Source organism: Paralichthys olivaceus, chromosome 21, assembly GCF_024713975.1.
Source record: "Paralichthys olivaceus isolate ysfri-2021 chromosome 21, ASM2471397v2, whole genome shotgun sequence".
Classification (NCBI taxonomy): domain Eukaryota; kingdom Metazoa; phylum Chordata; class Actinopteri; order Pleuronectiformes; family Paralichthyidae; genus Paralichthys; species Paralichthys olivaceus.
The window spans coordinates 12,719,466-12,743,385 of record NC_091113.1 but is presented as its reverse complement, the minus strand read 5'-3'; the positions used below and the strand labels follow the sequence as shown (position 1 = coordinate 12,743,385).

General features: G+C 41.8%; 1 protein-coding gene across 2 annotated transcripts in view; it reads left to right on the top strand.

The window, feature by feature from the left end:
* Nucleotides 1-23,920, top strand: part of snx29 (sorting nexin 29) — a 130,702-nt gene that overhangs the window by 19,406 nt on the left and 87,376 nt on the right. For both annotated transcript variants that reach the window (XM_069517184.1, XM_069517185.1), the window contains exon 14: nucleotides 6,560-6,645. In XM_069517184.1, coding sequence (XP_069373285.1) covers nucleotides 6,560-6,645 — 86 coding nt within the window. The remainder of the gene's footprint in view (nucleotides 1-6,559; nucleotides 6,646-23,920) is intronic.

Below are 23,920 nucleotides of genomic sequence, written 5' to 3'. Positions count from 1 at the left end.
TCAGTGTCAGATGGTTTTATGAGGCCATCAGCCATCTTACTATTTTAATGCTTCTCTGAATTATACTGATTTTATAGTAGAGCGGTGTCCAAACCCAAATTAAATGGCATATATGTGCGTGTGTGTGTGTATATGTGCATGTGCTAGTGTGTGTGTCTTGAGGCCGTCTGTATATGGGGGTGGCTGAGGATGAGCGAGTCGCCATACATAGATTCCGACTGACGTAGATTCCGGCAGAGGGGAGTGGGCTAAAACGAGCCTCTGCTCACTCACTGAGTTTCCCACACACACATAACTCAGATATACAGCAGGACCCTCACTCACGCATCCGTCCAAATGAACCGGGAAAATGTGATACCCTTACTCACACAGTGACGCACAGCGCCCTCGTGTATTTTGGTACTGAGTGTATTTACAGTAGGTAGGTACGTTTAGCTAAAAGCAATGCAGGGTACTACAACACGCCTGCAACCAGAATATCACTCAGAAGAGAGCATAACTGCGCTGCACCTGATTTCACACACTCGTAGATATCAATTCCCAAACGTTCCAGATTTTTTAAAATCGAGCTACATTAATTGTTCGCTGGGAAATTGGTAAAAACAAAATCAAACAATGCCTAATCCCACAATGTTTAAAGACGTTTTTTTTTGTTTGCAGCACATCAACACTGGTGTAGATCCTTATCACCAAAAGCTCTCGACATTTTGGTCAGCATCTACTGTTTGTGTGGCAGCTCTTTTTCATCCTGTGTGATTCTGTGGTTTGTTTTGTCCTGAGTCAGTTTGTTGTGTGTCAGAAACGTCATCAACACGCCCACTCGGTCACTGTGAATTTTACTACATCTGTCAGGAAGGTGCATTATACACATTTGCAAACTACATTCACAACTTCACAGCCACTTCACCCACAGCTGTCAACCTGTTTCAGTCTGAATAATGTTATTTACATTAAACTTGTTTTTCCATATGATTACACCACATAACAGAAGACCTGAAGCTGTAGCGTAGGAAATCTGTCAAGGCAACAACATTTCTGAGTGCAAGTGCATGGTTTGAGCACGAGCAGAGCAAATCTGAGCAAAAGCAGTGGGTATTTGCACACAAAGTTTTGAGTGAGAGCATTATAAAATCTGAATTCTTAATATTTTACTAGTTGCTACTCGACTGAAAGTTAGTGGCGATAGCACGAGCACAAAGTTAGATTGTTTTCTAGAAATATGGAAGCAAAGATGACATCAATCACACACATCAATTAATTTGCAAATTAATTTACGCTGTTTTGAGATTTGAGTTCACTTTGTTTTAAAGAAAAAATTGTCAGAAAAATATCTGGCATGATATTTGGTCTTAGTGTCTCATCACATCCCACTTCCCTTTTTTTTTAGCCGCTGGTCACTGCTAATGACAACACACAGTCATTAAAAAACTGTGGCTTCAGTTATAGATGTCCGCAGACGTAGTGGCCTCGCTCTGAACGTCTAACCCTCAAACTCACTTCCTTAAGGATCACACACACACACACACACACACACACTGAACTCTCTCTTTCTCTACAACCACTTCTTTTCCCCCTTTTTCTGACGTCAGTTGGCAGAGCAGAAAGCAGGCCTCTCGCAGCAGGAAGATGGGAAGGCAGCCAGTCAAGTGGGCTCAGGCCAGGAAGTGATACCTCGTCACAGGGGAGGGGGCGGTTGGCCAGGCGGACACACACACACACACACACACACACACGCACACTCACAAACACAAAAGAAATGGGAGCAGATGCCTTTTTCTTAGCTGGCAGAGCTGCCGTCTCTCCTCAAGGCAGTGTGGTGCAGCTGATCTAAGAAGTGGCAGAGAGAGCGGCTGTGAAGTTTGCCTAGTTTACTTGTTGGGAGAGTTCAAGCTTACTCGTTTTCTTTCTTTGGGAAGTCATTTATGCCACTCTACCCAGGGGGGGCCCTTCAGTGTGAAAGTTTTAACAACCCGGCCCTGCACCCTAGCCTAGCCTTGTTTTGTTGTGAGTTTATACAGCTTTGAGCGTTGGGCCTTTGGAAGTGTGACACAACTGTGTGTATGCCTGAAGTGTTTTTTTTTTTTTTTTGAAAGGCTGAGCAGTAAATTGCACTCAGGAGCTTTATCCAGCTCCTGAGCTGTCTGTCTCTGAGGGCGTCTTTGTACCTCTCATTTACCACTTCCAAACAAAACTGTACCAGAGTGCACCTGAAGAACAACCAATTTAGCTGTGTTTATTGCACATTAACATCACTACCAAACACGAGGATAATACAGGAATAGGTCAAAGGATACAAGAGGGAAAAATCACCCCAGGGCTTAAACTCAACATAAGTAATTGCCCTGTATAGTTAAAGTAGAAGCTCTCCTCTTGAGATATTGTTTTTGCTTTATGTTTCCAGAGAAGATAAGATCCTCTATCCTCCCTCTCGCTCCAATAATCCCTCGCAGTATTGCCCTTATTTACAATTTCTTTAAATCTCAAATGCACAGTTTCACATTCTTTCACCATCTTCATCTTTCAGTTTCTTTAAGTCTGTCTCTTTAGACACACACTTACACACACACACTCTTCTATAGATCTTCTGTTTGTCTTTCTTCCTCGTCTCTCATGATAAGATGAGTTCAACACTTTTATAAACCAACATAGTTAACAGGCTTATTCTCTGAGCAGACTTTCCTCCGTCCGTCCATCCATCCATCCCAAGATGTCACATCTTCTGTCCTTAACGCTCGACTAGAGTGAGGAAAAAAATAGCATCTAAACAGCGTTCCAACATTCACAAGACGCAAAGCATCAAACATCTTAATGGACTGTTCTCGATTGAAATTCATCCACAGAGAGTCGGAACCAAAGCTGGTTACAGTTTTGGGTTTGAGAAAATTGCAAAGCGTTGTAGCCCTGAGGGTTTTCTGTAGTTTTGTTTGGTATCAACCATTCGTCTTCTCTCCTGTGAGTCTGAATATCCCTCGTCCACCTCACTGAATTTGTAATGATGCACTTGCTCGAGGCATTAAAGGACATTATTGTAATCTTGAAATTGGGAAAATGCTATGTCAGTGGGTGTTTAAGCAAGTAGCATACAAATATCTGTACAGATGAGTATTTTGCAGTGTTAGTTTTTTTTTTTTTTTGTCTCACCCCCTGTTTTGTAAAGGTCTTTAGATTGTGGGGAAACGTGTGGGTTTTTTTCACTCAACTGACATTTTATCAACTAAAACCATGAATTTATTAATCATAAAGATTTAATTACAGATTACTAGATTTAGTTGCAGCCCTTTATGAAAGCATCAAACCAAGAGGGGAAAATTACATGCATCAATCGTAACGGCCAATTCCTTTGGGCTTTAAAGAGATTTATGGTCCTCAATAAACAGAAACATGAAGAAATAGAAGGGTAAGAACATTCATCGCCTTTTAGATGCATCGACGTTGTTTTAAACGTAGAAATTCTACATTTTACTTGACATACGGTGGCTGAACCCGTCTGTATGACCCGAGGCAAGCTGCTTCAAATCAGATGTTGTATTTCACACCTACATCTTGTTTTGTTTTATCAGTTCGCTCTTAAATTGGATTTGAAAACGTTTGCACAGCCTCAGCTCAGGCTGCTGTAAGAGGAATGTTCACTCATAACCTGCAGGACACTTTGCTTATTTACATTGTCACGCTGACAGCCCCTATATCAGCCGACAGCCTCAAATTTCCCCTGAGAGAGATTATATAGTTGTATTTGCTGCACACATTGTGTTACAGAGTCATCACTTTGTTGTCACGTGTCTGCGTGTCTGTCATGAGGTGGCATCTTGGAAACATGCAAACCTCTTTGAACCTCCAGGCCATTAAGGTACCTTTAATTTAAACTCCAGTCACTTTTGTTCTCCAGTCACATTTGTAATCCAGATGTGTGTGTATTTATACATACAAAACCTGTGAGAAAACTAAAAACAATGAGCTAAAATAGGCTTTAATAACTCTTTATGAGTTAACCCTTTCACATTACAAATCATCACTTGTGTGATATAAAAGTATTGATTAGTGCTTCTTTAATAATATCTTAAAATTATGATACATATCTTTTTGAAGATGAAAAAAGCTGCTTTCAGACATAAACTCAGGAAAATCTGAGTTTTCCTTTCGCATGCAATGAACACGACATGAGATCATCCATGTCAGATGCGTTCACAACAAAAGGAACGTTTCCGGAAAATTTAGGTGAGGATCTTGTTGTCGGCGTCTACTACATGTACGACACCAATTCTTCATGCACAGATATTTGTATTCTTCCAGTTTTCTTCGTATTTTGAGACTGAATAAACACCATGGAAGTGAACTGTTTAAGTATTAATAAGGAGAAGACATGTTCAAAAGAACACGTTAACCTGCAGCTTCATGTATCAAGGCCAGTTCACTCACATTTTGTCTGTGAATGCTGCAATAAAATATTCTCTCTCAGTAAAATGAGATTGTTTTGAGTATCTGTGCATCTTCCCAAGCTCCTCCACAAACACACACACTGGGAGCAAGAGGCACATATTAGCTATAATTTGGTCCGCGTCGGGGATGCGGGTGGTTCCGATAACAACGGCGTGGACGGCTCCTCTGAGAGCTTGTCGCTTTTGTGGGTGGGGAATGAGGGCTGATAAGCGGGGCAACAAAAAAAATAAGAAATCCACCCATTGAGAATGAAGGCTTTGGTGGAGCGGCGGCGTAGCAAGACAAAGGCTGTTAAATTTAACTGCTGAGGGCATAAAGCCACACTCCAACTCTGATTGATTTCCTCCCCAAAGTCGATGATGTTTAAACGGTTCTGGCTTGTAAAGAGACGGCCTCTTTCTCTCACTTTATCTATGTGTCTTTTGTGTCTGCATCTTCTCTCTCACACACACACACACACGTGCGCTATGATTGTAGCATCTGTATCTTTGACCCTACAACCTTCTACCCAGACTCATACCCTGATACATTTGGATTTACATTTACACATGTATTTAAATTGCTTATCTCTGAGATACCGACAACTGAAATCCATTTTTATCGCTCTCTTGCCAAAAAGAGGTCAGAGTTCATGTTAATGCATCTTTTAAAGTTACATAGAACATTCTTGAATCGTGTGAATACATCAAGTCCATCACAGCGGCGGATTCTTACATAAGCGTTGTGCAGCTTATTGAAGTGCTGTTGACATTGCACCTTATTACAGCTTCCCACCTTCCCATGTATTTATATTGTTAATTCCATTTTTTGATTGCGTAAACTAACAAATCCACTTGACTGAGATGACATGAGACTTTTTGATGTCTTCATCTGCGTAACTTTGCTTTTGTCAAAACCTTTGATCCAATAAAAGGTAAGTGTTGCAATTATTATGCGATATTTGGGTAGAGGCTGGAATCTCCATGTTGAAACAGAAAAGGAGTCTTCTCCAAACTGTTACCACTGTTACTGTTCTCACTGTACGCTGGAGCACTGAGACTATCGGCCTAACTCAAAAAAAGGAAGAGCAATCCCAACCCAAACATGCACAGCAGTACATGCACGGATCTGACCTTCATATTGCATTCAACCGTATTTGTAATTTATAACCCAGCGTTTGTTCTGCATGAGGGAGAACATGCACGGAGCACCACTGTGAGACGATGGCTTGTGTGTACACCTTTACTCTACAGCTGTATCACCTCACTTTTGGTCCCTTTTTTGAACCTGCCTCCTGATAGGCAGAAGGAGTTGACTCAACCAACCTACTTGCTTGATGTGTAGGTCCACACAGTGTTAGTGAGAATTAAAAGACGTGTGATTCAGCACCTCTGCGAACAACTTCGATCGGTGGTTATTTCCTTCTCTGCGTAGGTTTGAGGAGACGTGAATCTTCAGAAAAGCAGGATTCCAGTTTAATGTGATACTACCCAGGCTGCCTGCCACCTGTTCGCTCACTGTTTGAATTCACATGCAAGAAGCAAATGATCTGTTTTTGCTGCTCATATATATATATATATATATCAGCTAAAGACATAAGAAGACATGTTTGTCCTAAGTTTTCTACAAGGAAGTTATTCTCCACATTAAGCAAGGGTTTAAATCTCATTTATCTCAGAATCCCTTCTTCCACAGGGACGCAAATAGGAGCCTTCTCTGCTGCCATAGTTGCAAGAGGGTTTTAAACTCACCACCATTTACGTTTAAAATAAACCTTTTGTTAATTCTTTCTGGGCTGATTTCAAGTGTTTTGTAACGTTTTCATTGCTCTGGTGTCATGGAACAGAGTAAACAAACTCATTTCTCGTCGTTGTGTCTTTATTGTGACCTCCACAGTCAGCAGATGATTATTTTGCGTAAATACACAGATCTAATCGAGTTTGTTATAAATTACGATTGTGGTAGTTGACATTATACAAGGCTAAATTGCTTGCATAGAGTGTATTATAGTTATAGCCTCTCAATTTTTATTTGTGTGTGTGTGTGTGTGTGTGTGTGTGTGTGTGTGTGTGTGTGTGTTGCTTGCGTGTGTGTGTGTGTGTGTGTGTGTATGTGTGTTGCTTGCGTGTGTCTATTTGTGCAGGGAGAATGAGGTCCTGAAGGTCCAGTTGAAGAAGTACGTGGGGGCGGTACAGATGCTGAAGAGAGAGGGGAACCAGGGCAACGACGGTAAACCACACACACGCCCACACCATTATGACCTGAGATTAGATTTCATATCTGTGTCCCAGTCCATCTATTTTGCTCACAAACAGAAATGCTTATAGATGCACACACAGAAAAAAGAAGGTCATCAGTTTGCCCCGCATCCCAGATCAGGTCATTTCTCACAGGGCTTCGATGACTAACCTTCTTCTTTTCATGCTGTGAAGTGCAGTCAAACTGAGGGAGCCTCTCTCTCCCCTCCGTCTCTCTAACCCTGTCTTATCCTCTTCTTTTAGTTTTCGGCCAGGCTCGATAACTTTGACTTTGGCTTTTCCTGTTGCCGGGGGACGCGAGCGGTGCTCTGTTTAAAGACCGGCGAGATAAGCCCCCCTGCTGTATCAGAGGCAAATAAAATGAACATGGCAGATTATAGAGGCCCACATAATGGCTAATTGCATTTTGAGGGATAGAAGGGGAGGGCTGTTATCTGTGACGGCCCCAAGGCTTTGTGTGTTTGTGAGAGTTTTTTTTGTTATGTTTTTGCGAGACACAGAGGTAAAGAGACACGTAGAACTTTGTAATATCAGATTAACAGTGCCTCAGGTTTTTATACTGACCATCAGAACAAACAGATGTATTTACCCGCTAAGTTATGAGCCTTTTTTATCAAGCCCACTATTCTTTTTTTTTTAAAGAGAAGCATGGATTTGGTAGATTGCGATCTCTAATTTATTGTTAAATTCCTATTTAAAACAATGTGGTTGTCAAAATGTACAATTGCAACACCAATACAACAAAGTTCCCTGATGCAGGATGCAGGTAGGGAGACAAGTGTAACTGGTGGAGTCTAGCTTCATCTGCGTCGTGGTTTATTCTACAGAAAGGTCAGATCATGAGTGACTTTGGAGGTGATCTCAGTTTAGTGCAGGGAGGCACATCTCCCATATTTGGTTTGAAGCCTCCCCACACCATGTGTCACGATGCCCACATCCCACAGTTGTAAAAACAAATGAATGATAAAGGAATAGTAATAATCCAGCTGAAAAGGAGCCACTAAAGCTTCGACATAATTCGTACTTTTGTACATAATTTGTACTTTTTAGTGTCCATCCATCCATTATCTGTATCACTTATGATGAATAACAGGTCCATTTGGATGTAATGCAGGTTAACAAAGAGATTCCTGGGTGTTAATGGGGAAAAAGATTCATTTTATCTAAAAGTTGAGGTACGGTATTCTCTACTCATCAACATACAAGTGCCACTCATCGCCATATGGCCCAACTCTGCAGGGATGAATGTTTATAACAGAGAGTTTGGGTAATTGTGGCCGTCTCTTGTTTAAAACCTGAAAGATGCCGTGACAGCTCGTGTTTGTTGCTTTGTTCCCACATCTTTGCACGTACCTCAGAGAGAGCTGTGATAGTTTTAATGTTATGAATGTTGCCAAATCTACAAAGATCCAAGCTGCATGATGCTAAAATCTCCCTTTATAATGTAAATTCACTCGCATCCACTCGTCTGCGCTTTGCTTGAAGACACAAAAACTGGATCACCCAGTGACCAGGAAACATTTTATGATATCTTTTATGTAAAAGGTGCAGCGATTCAGAAGAGTTCAACATTCACATCATGTTGCAGAGAGCATTGACAACCCCCCCTTGTTATCTAGCACCCGACGTGTGCGACTTGGGTCTGCGATGGCATCATGTTTAAAACATTCTCTGGCAATTACCGTGTTCAGCCTGTCAAACTGGGCCGCCTGGCCCGCTGACACCGGAGTGCATGGCGGGGAGGATCATTGAGGATGGGAGATGATTGCAGTGAGGGAAGCTGATTCCCACGCTCATGATGTATTATCAGGAAATAGCCAGCACCCAGCTCACCTCCGTGGTCTTGACGAACATGTTCTAGTTCGTCATTTCTTGAATTTGTGGCTTAATCTTGTTTGTTTTCTTTTCTTTTCTCCTCACCACCATCGCTCATTAGCTCTCTCGCAGATGTTGACATTTAATTTTTCCATCATTTGTACGCATTCCCTCTCCTCTATCACCCCTCCCTTCCTCCCTCTTGTCATTCCCTCTCCTCCCGTCCCCATTCCCCTCATCCCGACAGGCGTAGTAATTCCCTCTCCACAGCGGCGTCTAAATGATTTCATCCTCCCTCGCCTCTGTCTTCTGCTAATGATGTGCCTCGTTCCATCATACTTTGATGTTGAATCCCACAGTGTGCTGGTGGATATGTGTGAGTGTAGAGGAGCAAAGGAGGAGGAATGATGAGGGAGCAGTTTAGAGGGAGCAAAAAAAAAAAAAATCACGGGGAAGAAAAAGACTAGTATGAATTGATACACAAGTTCCTCGTTTTCATGTGCTGTCAGCGTGCTTCCCGGTGATCAGTGCGATGCCTTCTCTGAAACCTCTCATGTCTAATGACAGCACTGCAGACGTGATCTCTCCAGCGCTCCTCAGGCACCGCCAGCCCCACTGACGTGTCTCGAAAGACGCTTCTCCTCTCCCTGTGTTTCAGCGTTAATTACCGTTTCCTGTGAGATGCCTTCAATCTGTGTTTGTTTCAGGGATTTCCCCCTTTCTACTTATACTTGCAAATGAGAGAATAGTATGTTTGTGTTACTCTGCGATTTTTATATGAACGTGGATTACCGCTCATGTTACATGCGTAAATCCAATTTGAAAATCAGCATATGTTGGCCATAGTAAAAGACAGGAAGTACATATACTTTGCATGTCACATTAGCATAGCTCCAATGGGTGTAACTGAGTCATACTGAGATGAATGTTTAAGTGCAAGGTGTTTGTACGCAGGTTTGAAGCCATTAGTTGATCCCCCCAGAGGTGTTGTAGTATGACACAAGCAGTCATGTGTACTGTAAGGAAAAGAAACCTCAGGAGAGAGACACATGGAAAACACAGTTCCCATGAGTCGGAATGTTCCTTGAAGATCACTCCATACATAATAAGCCTGCACAAGTGGCCTTGAAAGATCATACACCACTTTTTTCAAATTACTGTCACTATGAAAGTTTCCCTCTTCTCCTGCTTTTTATGTTTGTACTGATGCTAGCAAGAGGTCTGCAGGAAATCAAGTCTCCATAGTGCAGTCTGACATTGATTTGTGAGTACCCTTCTCCATCACTCCGCCCCGGCTCTCTGCATCGTTCTCAGTTTGGGACGTCTCAGGCAAGAGCATTAAAAGAAAACATGACAGCAAAAGCCACAGCACGGAAACGCACCCTCAACCGAAGCGAGATACAAAACGGATGATGACAATGAAACAAGGTAGGAGTCAGATGAGCCGCCTCTTGTGAAAACCCAGTAAAGCCAGCCGCCTCTTAAGATTTGATGCTTGTCTATTTGAGGTGTTATGGTTCAGGTGCGTTCTTCTTTTGGATTCTTCAAGCACCGGTGATGGGGGGCGAACACGAGCTGTCACCTGCCCTTTGTTACTTCCACTGAGGAGGTTTTGTTTTCACGCCTGTCCATTGTTTTGTCAGCCAGATTGTGCAGAAACTACTGAATGGATTTCCACAAAACTTGGTACGAGGGTGTTGTTTGGGTCAGGGAATCCTTTAAATCTTCTGTGCAGATCGCCAGGGTCCGAATCCAGGAATCTTTTTTTGCTTTCTTTAACCTTGCAAGACATGGTCTTTATCAGCATTACACTGTTTTCAAAGGGAATTATTCATGGGTTTTGGTATATGGACTGTGGAGTGTGTGAAATGTGGTGCAGCTTGATAGAAATGAAGTGGCCTGTTGGGCCTTGGTGGATGTATGTATATGTATTTTATGTCAAATCCCACACACCAGCAACATCTTGATACACGTCCACACTCCAGAAATAGCAGCCACTTTATCATATTCGCTCCTCAGACTGACATATTGGCATACTGGCTTCTTCATTCCCCACTGCTACTTATTTTTTATGGCGTAGCTGCATCAAATTTGTGCTCCAAGCGTTTTTGAACAACGTCCTGAATGTAGCAGGTCACTGGCAAATAAGAACGTGTCAGGAGTCTATTCACACAAGTGAGGAAAGAGAAACGTTCAAGGGCAGCGGGACTTGTGACAAAGTGCTAAAAAAACATTTATTGCGTCCTCAGAGGAGGCTCTTTGACTCTCAGGTGATGATGGTTCCAGGCCTCTCGTCCTCCCAGGAGAAGGTTTTAATGGCTGGCTGGTTGAGTGGCTGGTTTGTGACTGACTGCTTCACCAGGGGGGGTTGAGTCCCCGGGGGGACGGTCGCCGAACCTGAGGAAGCAGGATTTCACCTCATCCCTCTCAGATGGCTGATTGCTGCATGTGGCCAGCTGAAATTGGCCTGCAGTGCTGTATAAAAAAAAAAGATTGGCCTGCCAGTGCATGGATAGGGATCAGAGTTATTAACCTGTTTAGTGCTGGCTGGGCACATCAAGGACACTCGAGCAGATCGATATCAGGTCAGAGGGCATTTAGTCTGGCGAGATGGAATTCCACTCATCCATTTTCTTGTCAGGAGCTTTGTGATATTTTCATTTCCTCTCACGTTTATCTACGTACTCCTCTATGTTACATAATGCTCTGTTTTTGTTGAAACGGCAAAAAAGAGAGTGACCTGAAAATTTTACAAGGAAATTTGAAATGATTTGCTTTGTTTGTTTCAACCACAGGCTGATTATAAAGATGGTCGACATGACAGCTTCCCAAAAATGAAGCCAAAGACTCTCTGCAGCATAGGTCCTAAATCCCCCTCCTCCATGTTAGCAGATGGGACATGGACCTAACAAAAACGTCAAAGTACACGTTGAAACTTCAGCTATTTCTTATCATACTGAGGTTGGTTTAAGTGTCATTTTTCCAATGAGTTTGGTTTTAATTAGTTATTTGATACTATAGCGAGGTACAATGTCGTGATTGACACTAGTTGAGTGCGTATATCGGACTTCGCTTCTTTTAGCAGTGGTAAAATGCGCAAGATGGCAACGTTTGTATCCGGGATATTTCGGCCTCATTTCTGGATAGTGGGACGAAGTGGAGGTGCATCGTCCATCTTTATATGAAGTCTATGGTTTCACCTATTCCTTTTCCTGCCAACTCCTTTTGTTTTACTTGACTTTATGACTTATGTTTTCATACCCAGCTCCCCGCCAAGCTGCCCTTGAACGCATTTCTTTTCATGTACTCTCTGTATTTCTGTTCCTTCCATCTTTTGCCCCAGTTTTCATTATTCATACTTGTACGTGTAAATTTGCTTGGTCTAAATCCCTCACCTGCGTTTTCCCCACCAGGATCAGTTGCAGCCCAGCGCTTTGATTCATTCTGCTTCCTGCCTGTCACCGCATACGTGTTTAATTCGTCCATAAATAAACTTGCCGCAGACAGCAGCTTATTCATCTCCAATAAGGAAATGGATTACACGGCCGTTTAAAACCCAATAAGCTTCCCTTGGTCTGTCTTGGTCTCTGCCGCTTCCTCCGACACCCAGTGGCCTGTAATGAGTGAATGAGAAGCATTTGTCACTGCTGCCTGCCCTAATAGGAGTGTGTAACTTATTCATTACACACATAGATAGATCTGCGTTTATTGTCCCTCTGCGTGCTCCGCTTTCCCCCTTGTACGGCCTCAGGGAGGTCAGGCATCTATGTGCGAGGTGTCAGCTGTGTGTGTGTGTGTGTGTGTGTGGTCCAGGTATTACTCATGTTGTGGGGACCTATATCTGTTTACACAGTCAAATAATGGGGACTTATCTTCCTAATGGGGACACAAATCGAGTCCCCATAATGTAAAATATTAAATGTTATGCTGAAGACATGTTCTAAGGTTAGAGTTAAGTTAAGGTTAAGGTTAGGCAAGATGTAATTATAAGGTTATGGTAGACCAGGAAATCAATGCAAGTCAATGTAATGTCCTGTGAAGTAATGGAGAAACGACTGTGTCTGTGTATGTGTTTGTGTATGTTTGTGTTTGTGTGCTGGCAAAACTGAATATGCAAGTTTGTACGTTATTGAAAGTTGAGGTGTGTGTGGTTACATATTGTTTCCTGGTGCTTAAATGTTATATGATGTGTTTTGTGTGTGGGTGTGTGGGTGTGTTTGTGTTATTATGGAGGTGGGTTTGTCATTAATTGTTTACAAATGAGTAGTGGAGTGTCTTTGGGGGTTAATATGAGAAAACAGGTCATGCTGGTGAGAGGGGAATCTTCATTATTAAATAAATGTGTGTAGGTTTGTGCTTTGTCAGGTCAACTGTGCCTTACTGTGCACGTTCACACAGTGTATTTGTGGTAATTGTCTCATGTCCCCTTGAGTAAGAATATGAGACTCTGTGTTTGTGTGTGTCAGACCTAAATTAAACTGTGCATTAGTGACCGTAGGTGGGTAAGAAAGTGTTGTAACAAGTGTGTAAGTGGTTTATCTTGAAAAGTTATTTACATCCCAGTAGGCCGACTGTAAAAGAGCAAATGATGAGTCACTCTCTATGTGATTTGAGCTTAATTGTGCCCACACACTCGTTTAGCTGCGGCCCCTGATGATAACAGCAGAAGCTGGGCAACCACTCACCTTGTTTAGCCTCTCAGGTCTTAATCCAACAGATTGGTCATGTTTACCAGCTCAAAGGTGTGAGCGACTTTCATTTATTCAGCACAGGGTGGTCTGTTTGTGGGGATACGTGACAATTAATTCCACAGCCACTGTTTTCTTTTTCCTGGCACAAAATGGGTGATATTGCATATTGTTCGTCGCAGGTGGGTCCAGGTGGTCAACGCTCGAGTGTAGTGTGTGTGTATGGGGATTTAAGCACCTGGGGGGGCGTCATATCTCACAGGCGCCTCCGTGCGGCCGCTGCAGGGGTGTGTAACAGATTTCATCACCTGGACCGATCAGTGTTAATGAACATTTTAATCATCTCGCTGAATGCCAGATCCTGCTGAGCATCTTCACATAAACCTATCCCAGAGATAAATATGGAAAATTGTGGCCGAGGAGGGAAAGCACACCAGCGGGGTGTGGATTCCCATCTGATGCATATTTTGGCTCTCGGGCAAACCAAACCTCAGCATTTGCTTGAGTTATTGACTTTTTGTTGCAATATTTAATAACCCAAATTCCGTTGTCTCCATTGTTAGCTGTTAAAGAAATGTCACACATTAGAAGTATACATAGAAGTATAATATAAAGAAGCTTTTGGTGTATAACAGTGAAATCTAAGTATTTTTACTTCCTGCCACTAAATAAAACCATTATTTAATCATGACTCCTCCTCATAAGGTTTGCTTTTATTCTGCCTTGCCAGCGGCCCGGAGGAATAATGTTTGTGGAGACAATATGTTTTTCGGGTTGTTTGTCCGAACATACATGCACCAATGTGGCACAAACATTCACTTGGACATAAGGATGACCTGATCGAAGGTCAAAGGCATGGACGCTTGGAGTCAGTCAGAGTTGGGGGTGCTGGGAGGATGGCTGCATTATGCCGTCATATTAAAGGGATAGATCACCGAATCATGAAACTTCAGTCATTCATGTGCGTGCAAATGTGAACAGTGTTCCAGAGGAGGATAAAAGAAGACATTTAGATGACACCATAGGAGCAGTATGGAGACATTCTATTCCCTTCTTTTTTTTAAGTTTGAAGATGTGGTCACCAGTTACTTCAGTTGTATTGGATTCAGCTGCAATGCTGTTCAACCCTGAAACTCAAAGTGTTTTTTGACTCAAACACTTCGTCGGCTTAGCGGTGAGTAGATTATTAGTGAAATTTGATTTTCGGTGAACTATCCCTTAAAATGCTGCGCAACAGGCATATTTTTTCTATCCGGTTAAATGGCCAGATTTTACATCAGTTCTAGAACATTTTACATGATAGCAGATATCAAACTTAACATCAACATCCTGCATGTCACAGCAGTATGACACAATATTCACATATATGGACAGTTCACTGAGACATAGCCACTACTCTCCCACCCTACCCGCCAAAGAACCTGAGCCGTGCTGTTCAGTTCGCTCCTCTATAGGTTGGGGGATTGATGGGGACAGAAATTGTTTTAGACATAGTGGTGACACCTAACACCCCACCAATATCCATGATCCTTTGCGTCCATCAGAGACAGAAAATATCCTACATTGAAAGTGAAATTTGGAAGTGAAAAAGGATGGATTTATTTAACTTGAATACATACTCATTCATTTGTTGAATACACTTTTTTGTCTTGCAGTTACAGCCCCCCCCTCCAGCAGCCTTAGCACCCCTATTTTTTTAGCATCCCTCACTCTGACCTCGCAAATCCTTTCTTTTTAACCTTGTGAGGCGTACAACCACAGGGCTGTAATTCTAGTTGCCTGCTAAATATCCTTTGTAGCAACACCCTTGAATACTAACTATGTTCCTTATAGCAGCCCAAATAGGAACACTAAGATCCTTTACTTGTCTCAGCTATCAAATCATCTTCAGAAAGGAGCAGAAAAAGAGCCTTGAGAGCTACAGAGGGATTTTCCAGCTGTAAGGTTGACCAAGGCATTGCGGCCAAAATCTGAGAGAAGCTTCTCAATTTTAGGAGGATGGTTCTAATACTAGTGTTGGTTCAATGCATGTGCAGCTTTGTCTTGGAGTGGGGCGTTTCTGTGACTGGACTGAGTAAAGAGAGCATGGGCTGGAATTCAAGCTGCTGACCTTCTGGTTGGAGGACAACTGCTCTGCCCGCTCGGCCACAGCCACACACTGTATCTGAGTGCGAGTAGCCACCCTGCAACCTCACAACTTTATATGTGAGTGTGAGACTAGATGTGTTTGCTCACCACCTCTGAAACTAGCTTCCTCAAACTCATTCATACGCACCTTACGCGTGGTGTCTGCTTGCCTCCCAGCCTCTGTAGCGACTGGTGCTGGATTAGCCCGGCTAGCCAGTGATTAACTGCATGACTGCCTGCACTGATGATAACACAGCACAGACTTACTTCAGCAGGCTGCCCTGGGAAGTGAGGGCCCAGTAGTGCAGGTCACGGTGAGCAGATGTCGGGGACAGAGGGACGACACAATTGCTGTCTGTTCTTTTGGCTTTTGTTTCACATCAACACATGTTTTTGCTGTAATGATACTTCTCCTCCCATTCTTTATGCAAGAGTGTGGATTTTTAAGTTTAAGAGCAGAACTTATTGTTTTCATCCTCAGATTTTGTAGCGCTTTTAACTCAAAACCCTGCGCTCACACCCAAATAGCCCCTGCTTCTGTTTGGATTTGCTTATCCAGATTTGGTGGCTTGGACAGATTTCCTGCGCTCCAGCTTCAGCTCTTCTCCTTTCGCTCACGCTGCTTCTATGCGTATGTGAAATGTCTGCTTTTGGATTTCTCTTGTTTTCTTCTGCGATAGGATTTCAACTCCGTCAAACCCACAACCAGATACCCACAAATAGAAAGCCATGTAGTGTTTACAATGGACAATGTCCCGCCCACCCTTTGGGTGAGGTAGCTTTACTTCTGTAAGAATCCTGTACAGGCAAATACTATAACCAGTTTCATGCACTCCTGATCTCCATGGCTTTATTAAACACCCAGCAAACACACCCAGAGTGACGACAGGGCAATTACATTTTTCAACACTACACTGAGAGTAGACATTGGAGTGTAGACATTCTGAGTGCAGTTTGAGTGCCAGCGGAGCTAATCTTAGCAGAAGCAGGGAGTGATTGAGGGCAAGGGCTGGATTTTAAGCGAAGGCATCACAAAATATTTACCTGAAATAAAAAAATACTACTCTCAAACTGAAAGATCGCACTTTTGATTAAATATAGGAAAAAAAAATATGATGATGCAAGTTGGAGTTGTTACATGACATACAGTAGAGTGAGAGTAGGTGGACTCTGGGTGTGTGTGTGTGTTTTAAATCGCAGAAGGAGGAAGGAGTGGCAGTTTTTAATTACAACAGCAGCTGGAAGTCTGATACCTGCGCCAGTCCCACTGTTTTCCAAAGCATCTCTCACGGTTGTTGCAATACGCTCTGGGTGAGGTGGAGGCTTACAAGCATACTTTGGTAGAGATGACGTCGTTGGCTCGGGTTGACCAGGAAGGACATTAATCAGAGCTGATGGGTGCCTTCCGACAGCTGACCTACGCTGAGCCCCACACATAGAGGCGATAATGAAATTGTTGGAGCATCTGTCTCTCTCTGTCCCCTCATGGCAGTAAACATTTTGGCCGGGCGTGAATATTTCAGCATTTACTGGACGGTTGTTGTAATTTTTCACCTTGGCCCCGTACTTGTTTGAGCGAACATTTTGATTAATCCCGACTGTCGTTTAATTGGCTTCACTGCAGGGCTTCAGAATTAATTAAAAGAGGCATTTTCAGTACGATACAAATGCTGTATTTATAATTCAGACGTTATAGCAGGTAATTTTTTAACCACTTTGGATCAACAGTGTTGTGTTTAAAGTGCTATTTAAATAAAGTTGAAGTTGAAATGAGGGTCGACCTCTAATCTGAAAGTCGATGGTTCGATCCTTGGCTTCTCCAGTCTACATTTCTAAGGAGCCTTGGGCAAGATACCGAACATTGTTCCTGATGGTTGTGCCACAGCATATGAACAGTCTGATCAGAATAATAGGGTTTTTTGTAGCTTCAGCTAGGATTGCTTGTATGGTAAATGTTTCTTTCTGTTTCATTTCCTCAATCTGTGATGCCAGTTGGAAAATATCAAAACAACTTAAAGGTCCTCAGATACCACGTGTGAAGTCTCTGCTCCTCCAAAGGTTTTCTGTTTTACACTGAGACATGCTGCTTGGATTAATTACCACAAAGCCAATGTAGAATGTGATCAGTCATTCACTGTCAGTTTGACAGAAACCCGTAACACATCTCATCTCATGATCAACTTAATTAGGCGGCTCTCCGAGTGACAAGAAGTCTTTTTGCTGTGTGATATAGTGCATGAACTCCTTCATACATGCACTTCCTCACTGTACTGTATATCAATCTTATTAGATTATTACGTTCATCTTATTAGATCATTAATTTTTCAGGTCATTCATTGAATTAACTTATTCCCAACACTAGCAGAGCAAATGGATCATCATGATTGTCACAATACAATAAGAAATATGAGTATATCAAAAAGAAAACAAATGTTGTAATTGTAATAAACTGTGTTTGTATTAGCACCTCTCATATATGAAATAGCTCCAAGTTCTTTACAACGATGAATTTACATAAAAGACCTATTACATAAAACGAACATTAAGTTAACAATTAATAAAAGTAAAACCTGAGACAAAATTATTGTCTGAAGTGAGAAACAATAATAATAAAACAATTAAACAAGACAAATACAACATTACAAAAAGAAAATCAATAAATATGGAAATTAGATTTTTAAATATAATGAAAAATATAAATATTTTACAGAACAAACGTGTTTATTTTCTCTTTCAAATTGTATATATTTTGATGTATTTGTGTTTTTCTTTTTATTTATAGTTATTTATAATAAAGCTTGGGTTAATCATTGCCAATTATTTTATCACCTGATATATTGGTATTGGAAATGTTTACGATCAATATAGGTGTGGGCATCGCCCCCAAAAATCCATATAGGATTTAACAGTATTTATTTGTTTATTATTTTAATGTTTAGGAATTACTTTTTCCCCTTAATTACTTTATTCTCTATATATTTTTCAATTTCTTAATTGACTTATCAGCCTGGTTAGGAAGGCCAAACTGACCAAAGGCAGTTGATGGACAGATTGGCCCATCTAGGAATAGCACAAGCAATAAAAAAGAAAAGGCAACAGCAATAGGGAAATAACAAAGAAAGATAAATAAGCTTAACAAATAGAAATATTATTTGAATATTTCGGCCTTTGCCAATAACTGAAACCAACACTGGCATCCATAGAACCACACTGGCTGCATGTCTAGGGCTCGTGCTTTGGGGCTCAACTGTTCCCATTCAATCTCTGTCAGATTTTATAGGAAGGCAGAAGTCCCTGCAAACTCAAAGGGAGACAACTGCACAGCGACATGAATCAACATTAGATCCAGTTATAGTAATTGCAGGAACAAGGAAAATATTGCAGGGTTGGAAATTGTATGTCTTAGTGACCCTCCTGGTCTTATTCAGAGTAATGTCAGTGAGTCCAAATAGAGCAGCTTCTTTTCTTTGGTCAGTGAGATTACGAGGTCTGCAGGGGTCAGCACAATAATGCAGCAGCTTCATATGTAGGAGTGAGTGCTGCAGAAAATAAGAGCCTTGCAGAGAAAGACATTCAAATTTATTCTGCTCTCCAGCATTACTTTAATAATAACAATAATAATAATAACAATACTTTAGTTTGGGGTGTCTTTAAAAAAAACCAGAGGGTGCCGCGCGACACAAAAGAATAAGTCTTCATGTCATGTTTCAGATTGAGTCTCCAAACACGTGGGAGTAATCTGTTTTGAGTGATACGTCTCTGCTTGATTATGAGTTTTATTTTTATTTTTCGGAGCACTGCTGGGATTTGGATATGAATATTTAGAGTCTTACACAGATAACTATCCACGCTCGTCTGGAGCCTTTTCATTTGAAACCCCACCGAGCCTTTGAGACGCCGCTGCCACCGCAACTCTCTGCTGAATAAGTGCCACCAGCAAATCTCTATCTCTTTATCGCCACCTCAGAGCACATTTCACCCCCCTCCCCTCGTACTGAATCACTGCTTCTGTTCCTCTTCCTCCAAGACCCCCCTCCATTTATGTGTGTGTGTGTGTGTGTGTGTGTGTGTGTGTTTGTGTTTGTGTTTGTGTTTGTTTGTTTGACTAATGCTGGAGTGTTTAGCTTGTTAATGTGCTATGTGATATGTGCTATGCTCTATAAACAACTTAATCCTGCTTCTTATGTGCCCGGGAGCTCTCTGCTCCTTCAAAGACCTGGAGGCTTAAGAGGAGAGGTGCAGGTGATTGGGGTTCTGTGTCTGTGTGAGTGTGTGTGCGTGTGTGTGTGTAGGTGTGTGTAAAGGAAATGAAAATAGGTAAGAGCTGTGTGAGTAAAGAAAGGTTTGAGGAGCACAGAGTGGGATGAAAGTGGCAGTGAACTTCCTGTTAAGGTATTTTTACTTCAGTAGCAACTTGAATATCTTAAAGTTGAGCTGACATGAGACTAAATCCTTGCTGAAGAATCAGTTTACGCATCCTTGGTGTTTGTTATGAGTCTCTTTGGTCAAAGTTGGAGCTTTGTGAGTAATTTGAAGTTGTTTCTTTCTGCAGAGAAGGCAAACAGCAAAAATGGGACGTTATGCCACTTTCTAACAGTGGCCACACAAGCTGTGGTGTCCATGTGAGCTGTGATTTAAACACCGCCTACATTTCTCCTTACGTTAGTTTCTCCATGTGTTTGTTACTCTGTTACTCCACATTGTGACTCTAATTTCTCCGTAATGTACAGAGCACTGATCATTTGCCGTCACCACAGACGGCATGTAAAGATGGATGACGCATCTTCACTTCCTCCCATTATCCAGAAATGAAGCCAAAATAGCCCTGATATAAAAGCTGCCATCTTGAGCCAATAACTTTGTTTGGAGAAAGAGTTTGCACAGTCGTGATTGGGACTTTGAATGTTGTTGACAGACCACTTAAAATAATCAAAACATAACGGATGGAATGATAATTGGCTTGTTGAAACAGGGAAATATCTTGCATTGACACATTAAAGGGATAATTCACTGATATATTAAAATTCACTCACCGCTATGCCGATGGAGGGGTGGGTGAAGTGTTTGAGTCCACAAAACACTTCTGGAGTGTCAGGGGTAAAAATCCAATACAATTAAAGTAAATGGTGACCACTTCTTCAACATAATAAGACAAGAGAAAAATCGTAACTGCTGTGTGGTGTCATCCAAGTGTCCACAAGCCCTGACATTCATATTATTCTCGAAACGGCGTCATTTACAACATGTATTTTGCCAAAATGTCCTCTGATATCCTCCCAAGAGGCGTGTTCACGTATGCACAGGCACATGGACCGCCCCACAGACTCTCGCCATCGTCACCATCGTCTCTCAGTCTCACTAGTCTCTCTCTGTTACTCTGTGAAAGTCAACTTCCCCACTACATATATAAACATATACACATATATCAATTGTGAAGCAATAGACTTGCAGAATATGTTTAGATTATTTATCAAATCCAATATATTGCTGCAGCATTAAACTATCACTGACTTCTGATAACCTTCTCATCCTCGCTCCAGATGGCTGTTTTGTTTTCGGTACATTACCTGTGGTGAGGAGAGCCCTCTGAAGGCCTTTGCTGTACTTCACATTTATTTTTCTTCCTCTTTGGACTCGACACTTGCTCTGCCCGTCTGTCCAACCAGTTGCGCCACATCGGATTCAGAATACTGATGAAGTTGTGAAATGGTTTTATCTGCCAAGCAGCACATGCTGCAGCAACACAGAGGAGACAAGTCATTTACAAGTATTATAGTAGTAATTTATGTTCTCCTTTGACACTGACATGCATCGACGGTGATCAGATTCTAGTCTGCGAGCTAAAGAATGAATCAAATCCAGATGTAAATGAAGCTAAGATCTGGTTTTCTACATCATCTGCAGCAACAAACAGGCAGTGAAGCAGACATGTCTGATATCAGTGATCATATTAAGACAGAAGAAAAGTCAAATCCTAACAAACACTGATTCATCTGAGCTGCTTTAGTTAATTTATGGATCTGAATATGTTCTGCGTTGAATCTCTGAATCTGATTGAGATAACAATATTTTCTGATTTGCTTCAGATTATTATTCTGATTCTGATAATTAATATTCTGATAATGACTTTGATCTGTTTTAGAGATCTTTGTGATGAATTAAATCTGCATTATCAATCCTTTTAAGTTACAGCTATAACTGTGAGATGTAATTATTAAAATGTAAAACACAAACTAGTGCTTTGGCTGTGGGGGAATGATGACACACAGTAGACCCTTCCAGAGTACCCTGTATGTAAGTGATGATTGCACTGTTGCTGTATAACCCGGCTCATGATAAACACTATGAAAACAAATACATGAGAGAGAATGAATGCCATAGAACTTTTTTTATTATCTATTTTGACAGGCATAAGTCTAGGAATACACAACTCACCTCGAAACTGAAGACTTTAATATGGTACACGTCGCCATTTTACTTGTGGGACTATCAATCAGACCTAGTTCACCAGCTACCTCCGGCTAACGCTACACTACCGGAAATCACTTCTGCTTCACCCCTCTAAAGACAGTAGTTGCCTGTGTCAGGGCAATTGATATTTTTTGAGCGGCAAAGAAGAAGTGATTTCCTGTAAAAGAAAGCAGCAGTTTTATCTGGATAAATATACTTTAAAGATGTGGTATCAGACTGGTACATAGATTTGTATACTAGCCAACATTTTCGGCAGTATCTGATTTCCAATGCTGGTATTGATACCTGAACGCTTTTCCTATCAGTCATTTATTTAGGTTTATTCAGAGCCAGGTTAACTTTACAGCCCCGCCTCCCCTTTCTTTACTTTTCGCTTAACCAAGCTAATGGGATGCTAGCTTCATATTTGATGTACAGTTACGACAGTGGTGTAATTCTCCTCATCTTGCGCTTTCCTGCTATTTCTAGTTGAGTTGTTCCCTGACTCTTATTACTGGACTCTGACACACTGGATCCAATGAGGACTCCGAAGAGCACACGAGGTCCTCTGTACAAAATAACTGTCGAGTACTTTCCAAACGTTTCACTTCATATGAAACAAAAATCCCAGCTCATTTGCTTTGGCTTGTTTGAGATCCTTGTATATCATTTTCACAGCCCGTCACAATCGGATGTAGACACTTTGGATTCATTAATGTGAGATGTCGACTGAATTTAGGACCAGTAGCTTCATTATGGTGTTACCCCCTACATGCCCTCACCACAGCTCATTTCCTCTTTCACTGGAAAGCTATGCTCTGATTATATTGAGTTCTCAAAATTAGCTTGTATCCATTGCTCTACACGCACCTTTTTTTTCTCCTATCTTGGAATGAGAACAAAACCGCTAAAGATGAAAAGCCAACTTTCTACAACATAATGAAGATAACTCACTTGGTGGGAATCCACTTAGCGGGAAAAGTTTTTTTCCCCTTTTTAACTGTCTCCCTTGGTGAATCCCACTGTGCTGCAGCCAACTCAAAGAAATGCTTGTTTTGTGAAAGTCCTTTAGAGTCTGGATCAAAAGCATTTGCACAGCAACTCAAATCTGTGATTGAAATATTTAATAGTGGAACCAGGCCTCATGCAATCGTTTTCTCACACGTGCTGCCGCTTGCTTCACTCACTGGCGTTTTCCTTTCCTTTACATAATGTTCCTCCTGTGTTCTCCTTTACTGTCCCTCCAGCTCTCATCTTTACTCTCTCACATTTATTCCCTTTCTCAAAGCCTTTCTTGTTGCATTAATAATCCACGCTAATGCAGCAGAGTGTATGTGGAGATATAAATAAAATGTGTGTATATATGTATATGTATATTTGATCATCTTCCGGACCTTTGACCAGCCAATGAAGGCAGCTACAGCAGCTAATAGTCACGTGTGTTTGTGGCTGATGGCGTGACTGCTGCCTGCCGTCACTGAGGAAATAATGGAAGTAGTCGGAGAAAAACACGGGAACACAAAAGTACACTTCGCTTCTTATCCTTTGTATGTGTGAAAAGCTTCTGAAGTGTTTTTTAGCTCTTCTTGTTGTGCGAATTTGAATATGGAAAGAAGTGTCAAGGATGTTTTGGGGGAAGCTGTTGACTTTAGAGAAGTTGCAGGGTACCTCTTGGAAGTTTGCTACTTAATGAGCCCGGATGTGCTTTGCATATGCCAGGGAGGGGACAGGTGATGTGAAGCGCCTTTTGTGTTGTTGAAATCAGCAGCTTGATGCTTTTCCTGTTTTGAACGACTCACAGCCCCCCCGCCGTTTTCCACAGGTCTACTCTGCTGATCAGGCTCAACAAACAGCGAGCTTGGATAAGTTGGCGTGATTAAAGGTTCTAGTCTCAGAACTTATTAGCTACAGCGCAATGAGCCGGCTTTTTTTGAATAAGCCGAAGTGGCCCAGGCATCCACACAAGGTAAGGTTGAGGAGTTCACGAAAACAAAATCTAATACGGTGTGGTTTGTTTTCACGAGTGAGGAGCAGGTGGCGCTGATTGAAACTTGCCATTGCCTCCAGTGATTAGCTATGTCAGAAGTTCAGTGCTAGTGGCGCCCTCATCTCCTGCGTAATTGGCTCTCATATTGATTAAATAACATATGCAGTGGATAATGTATG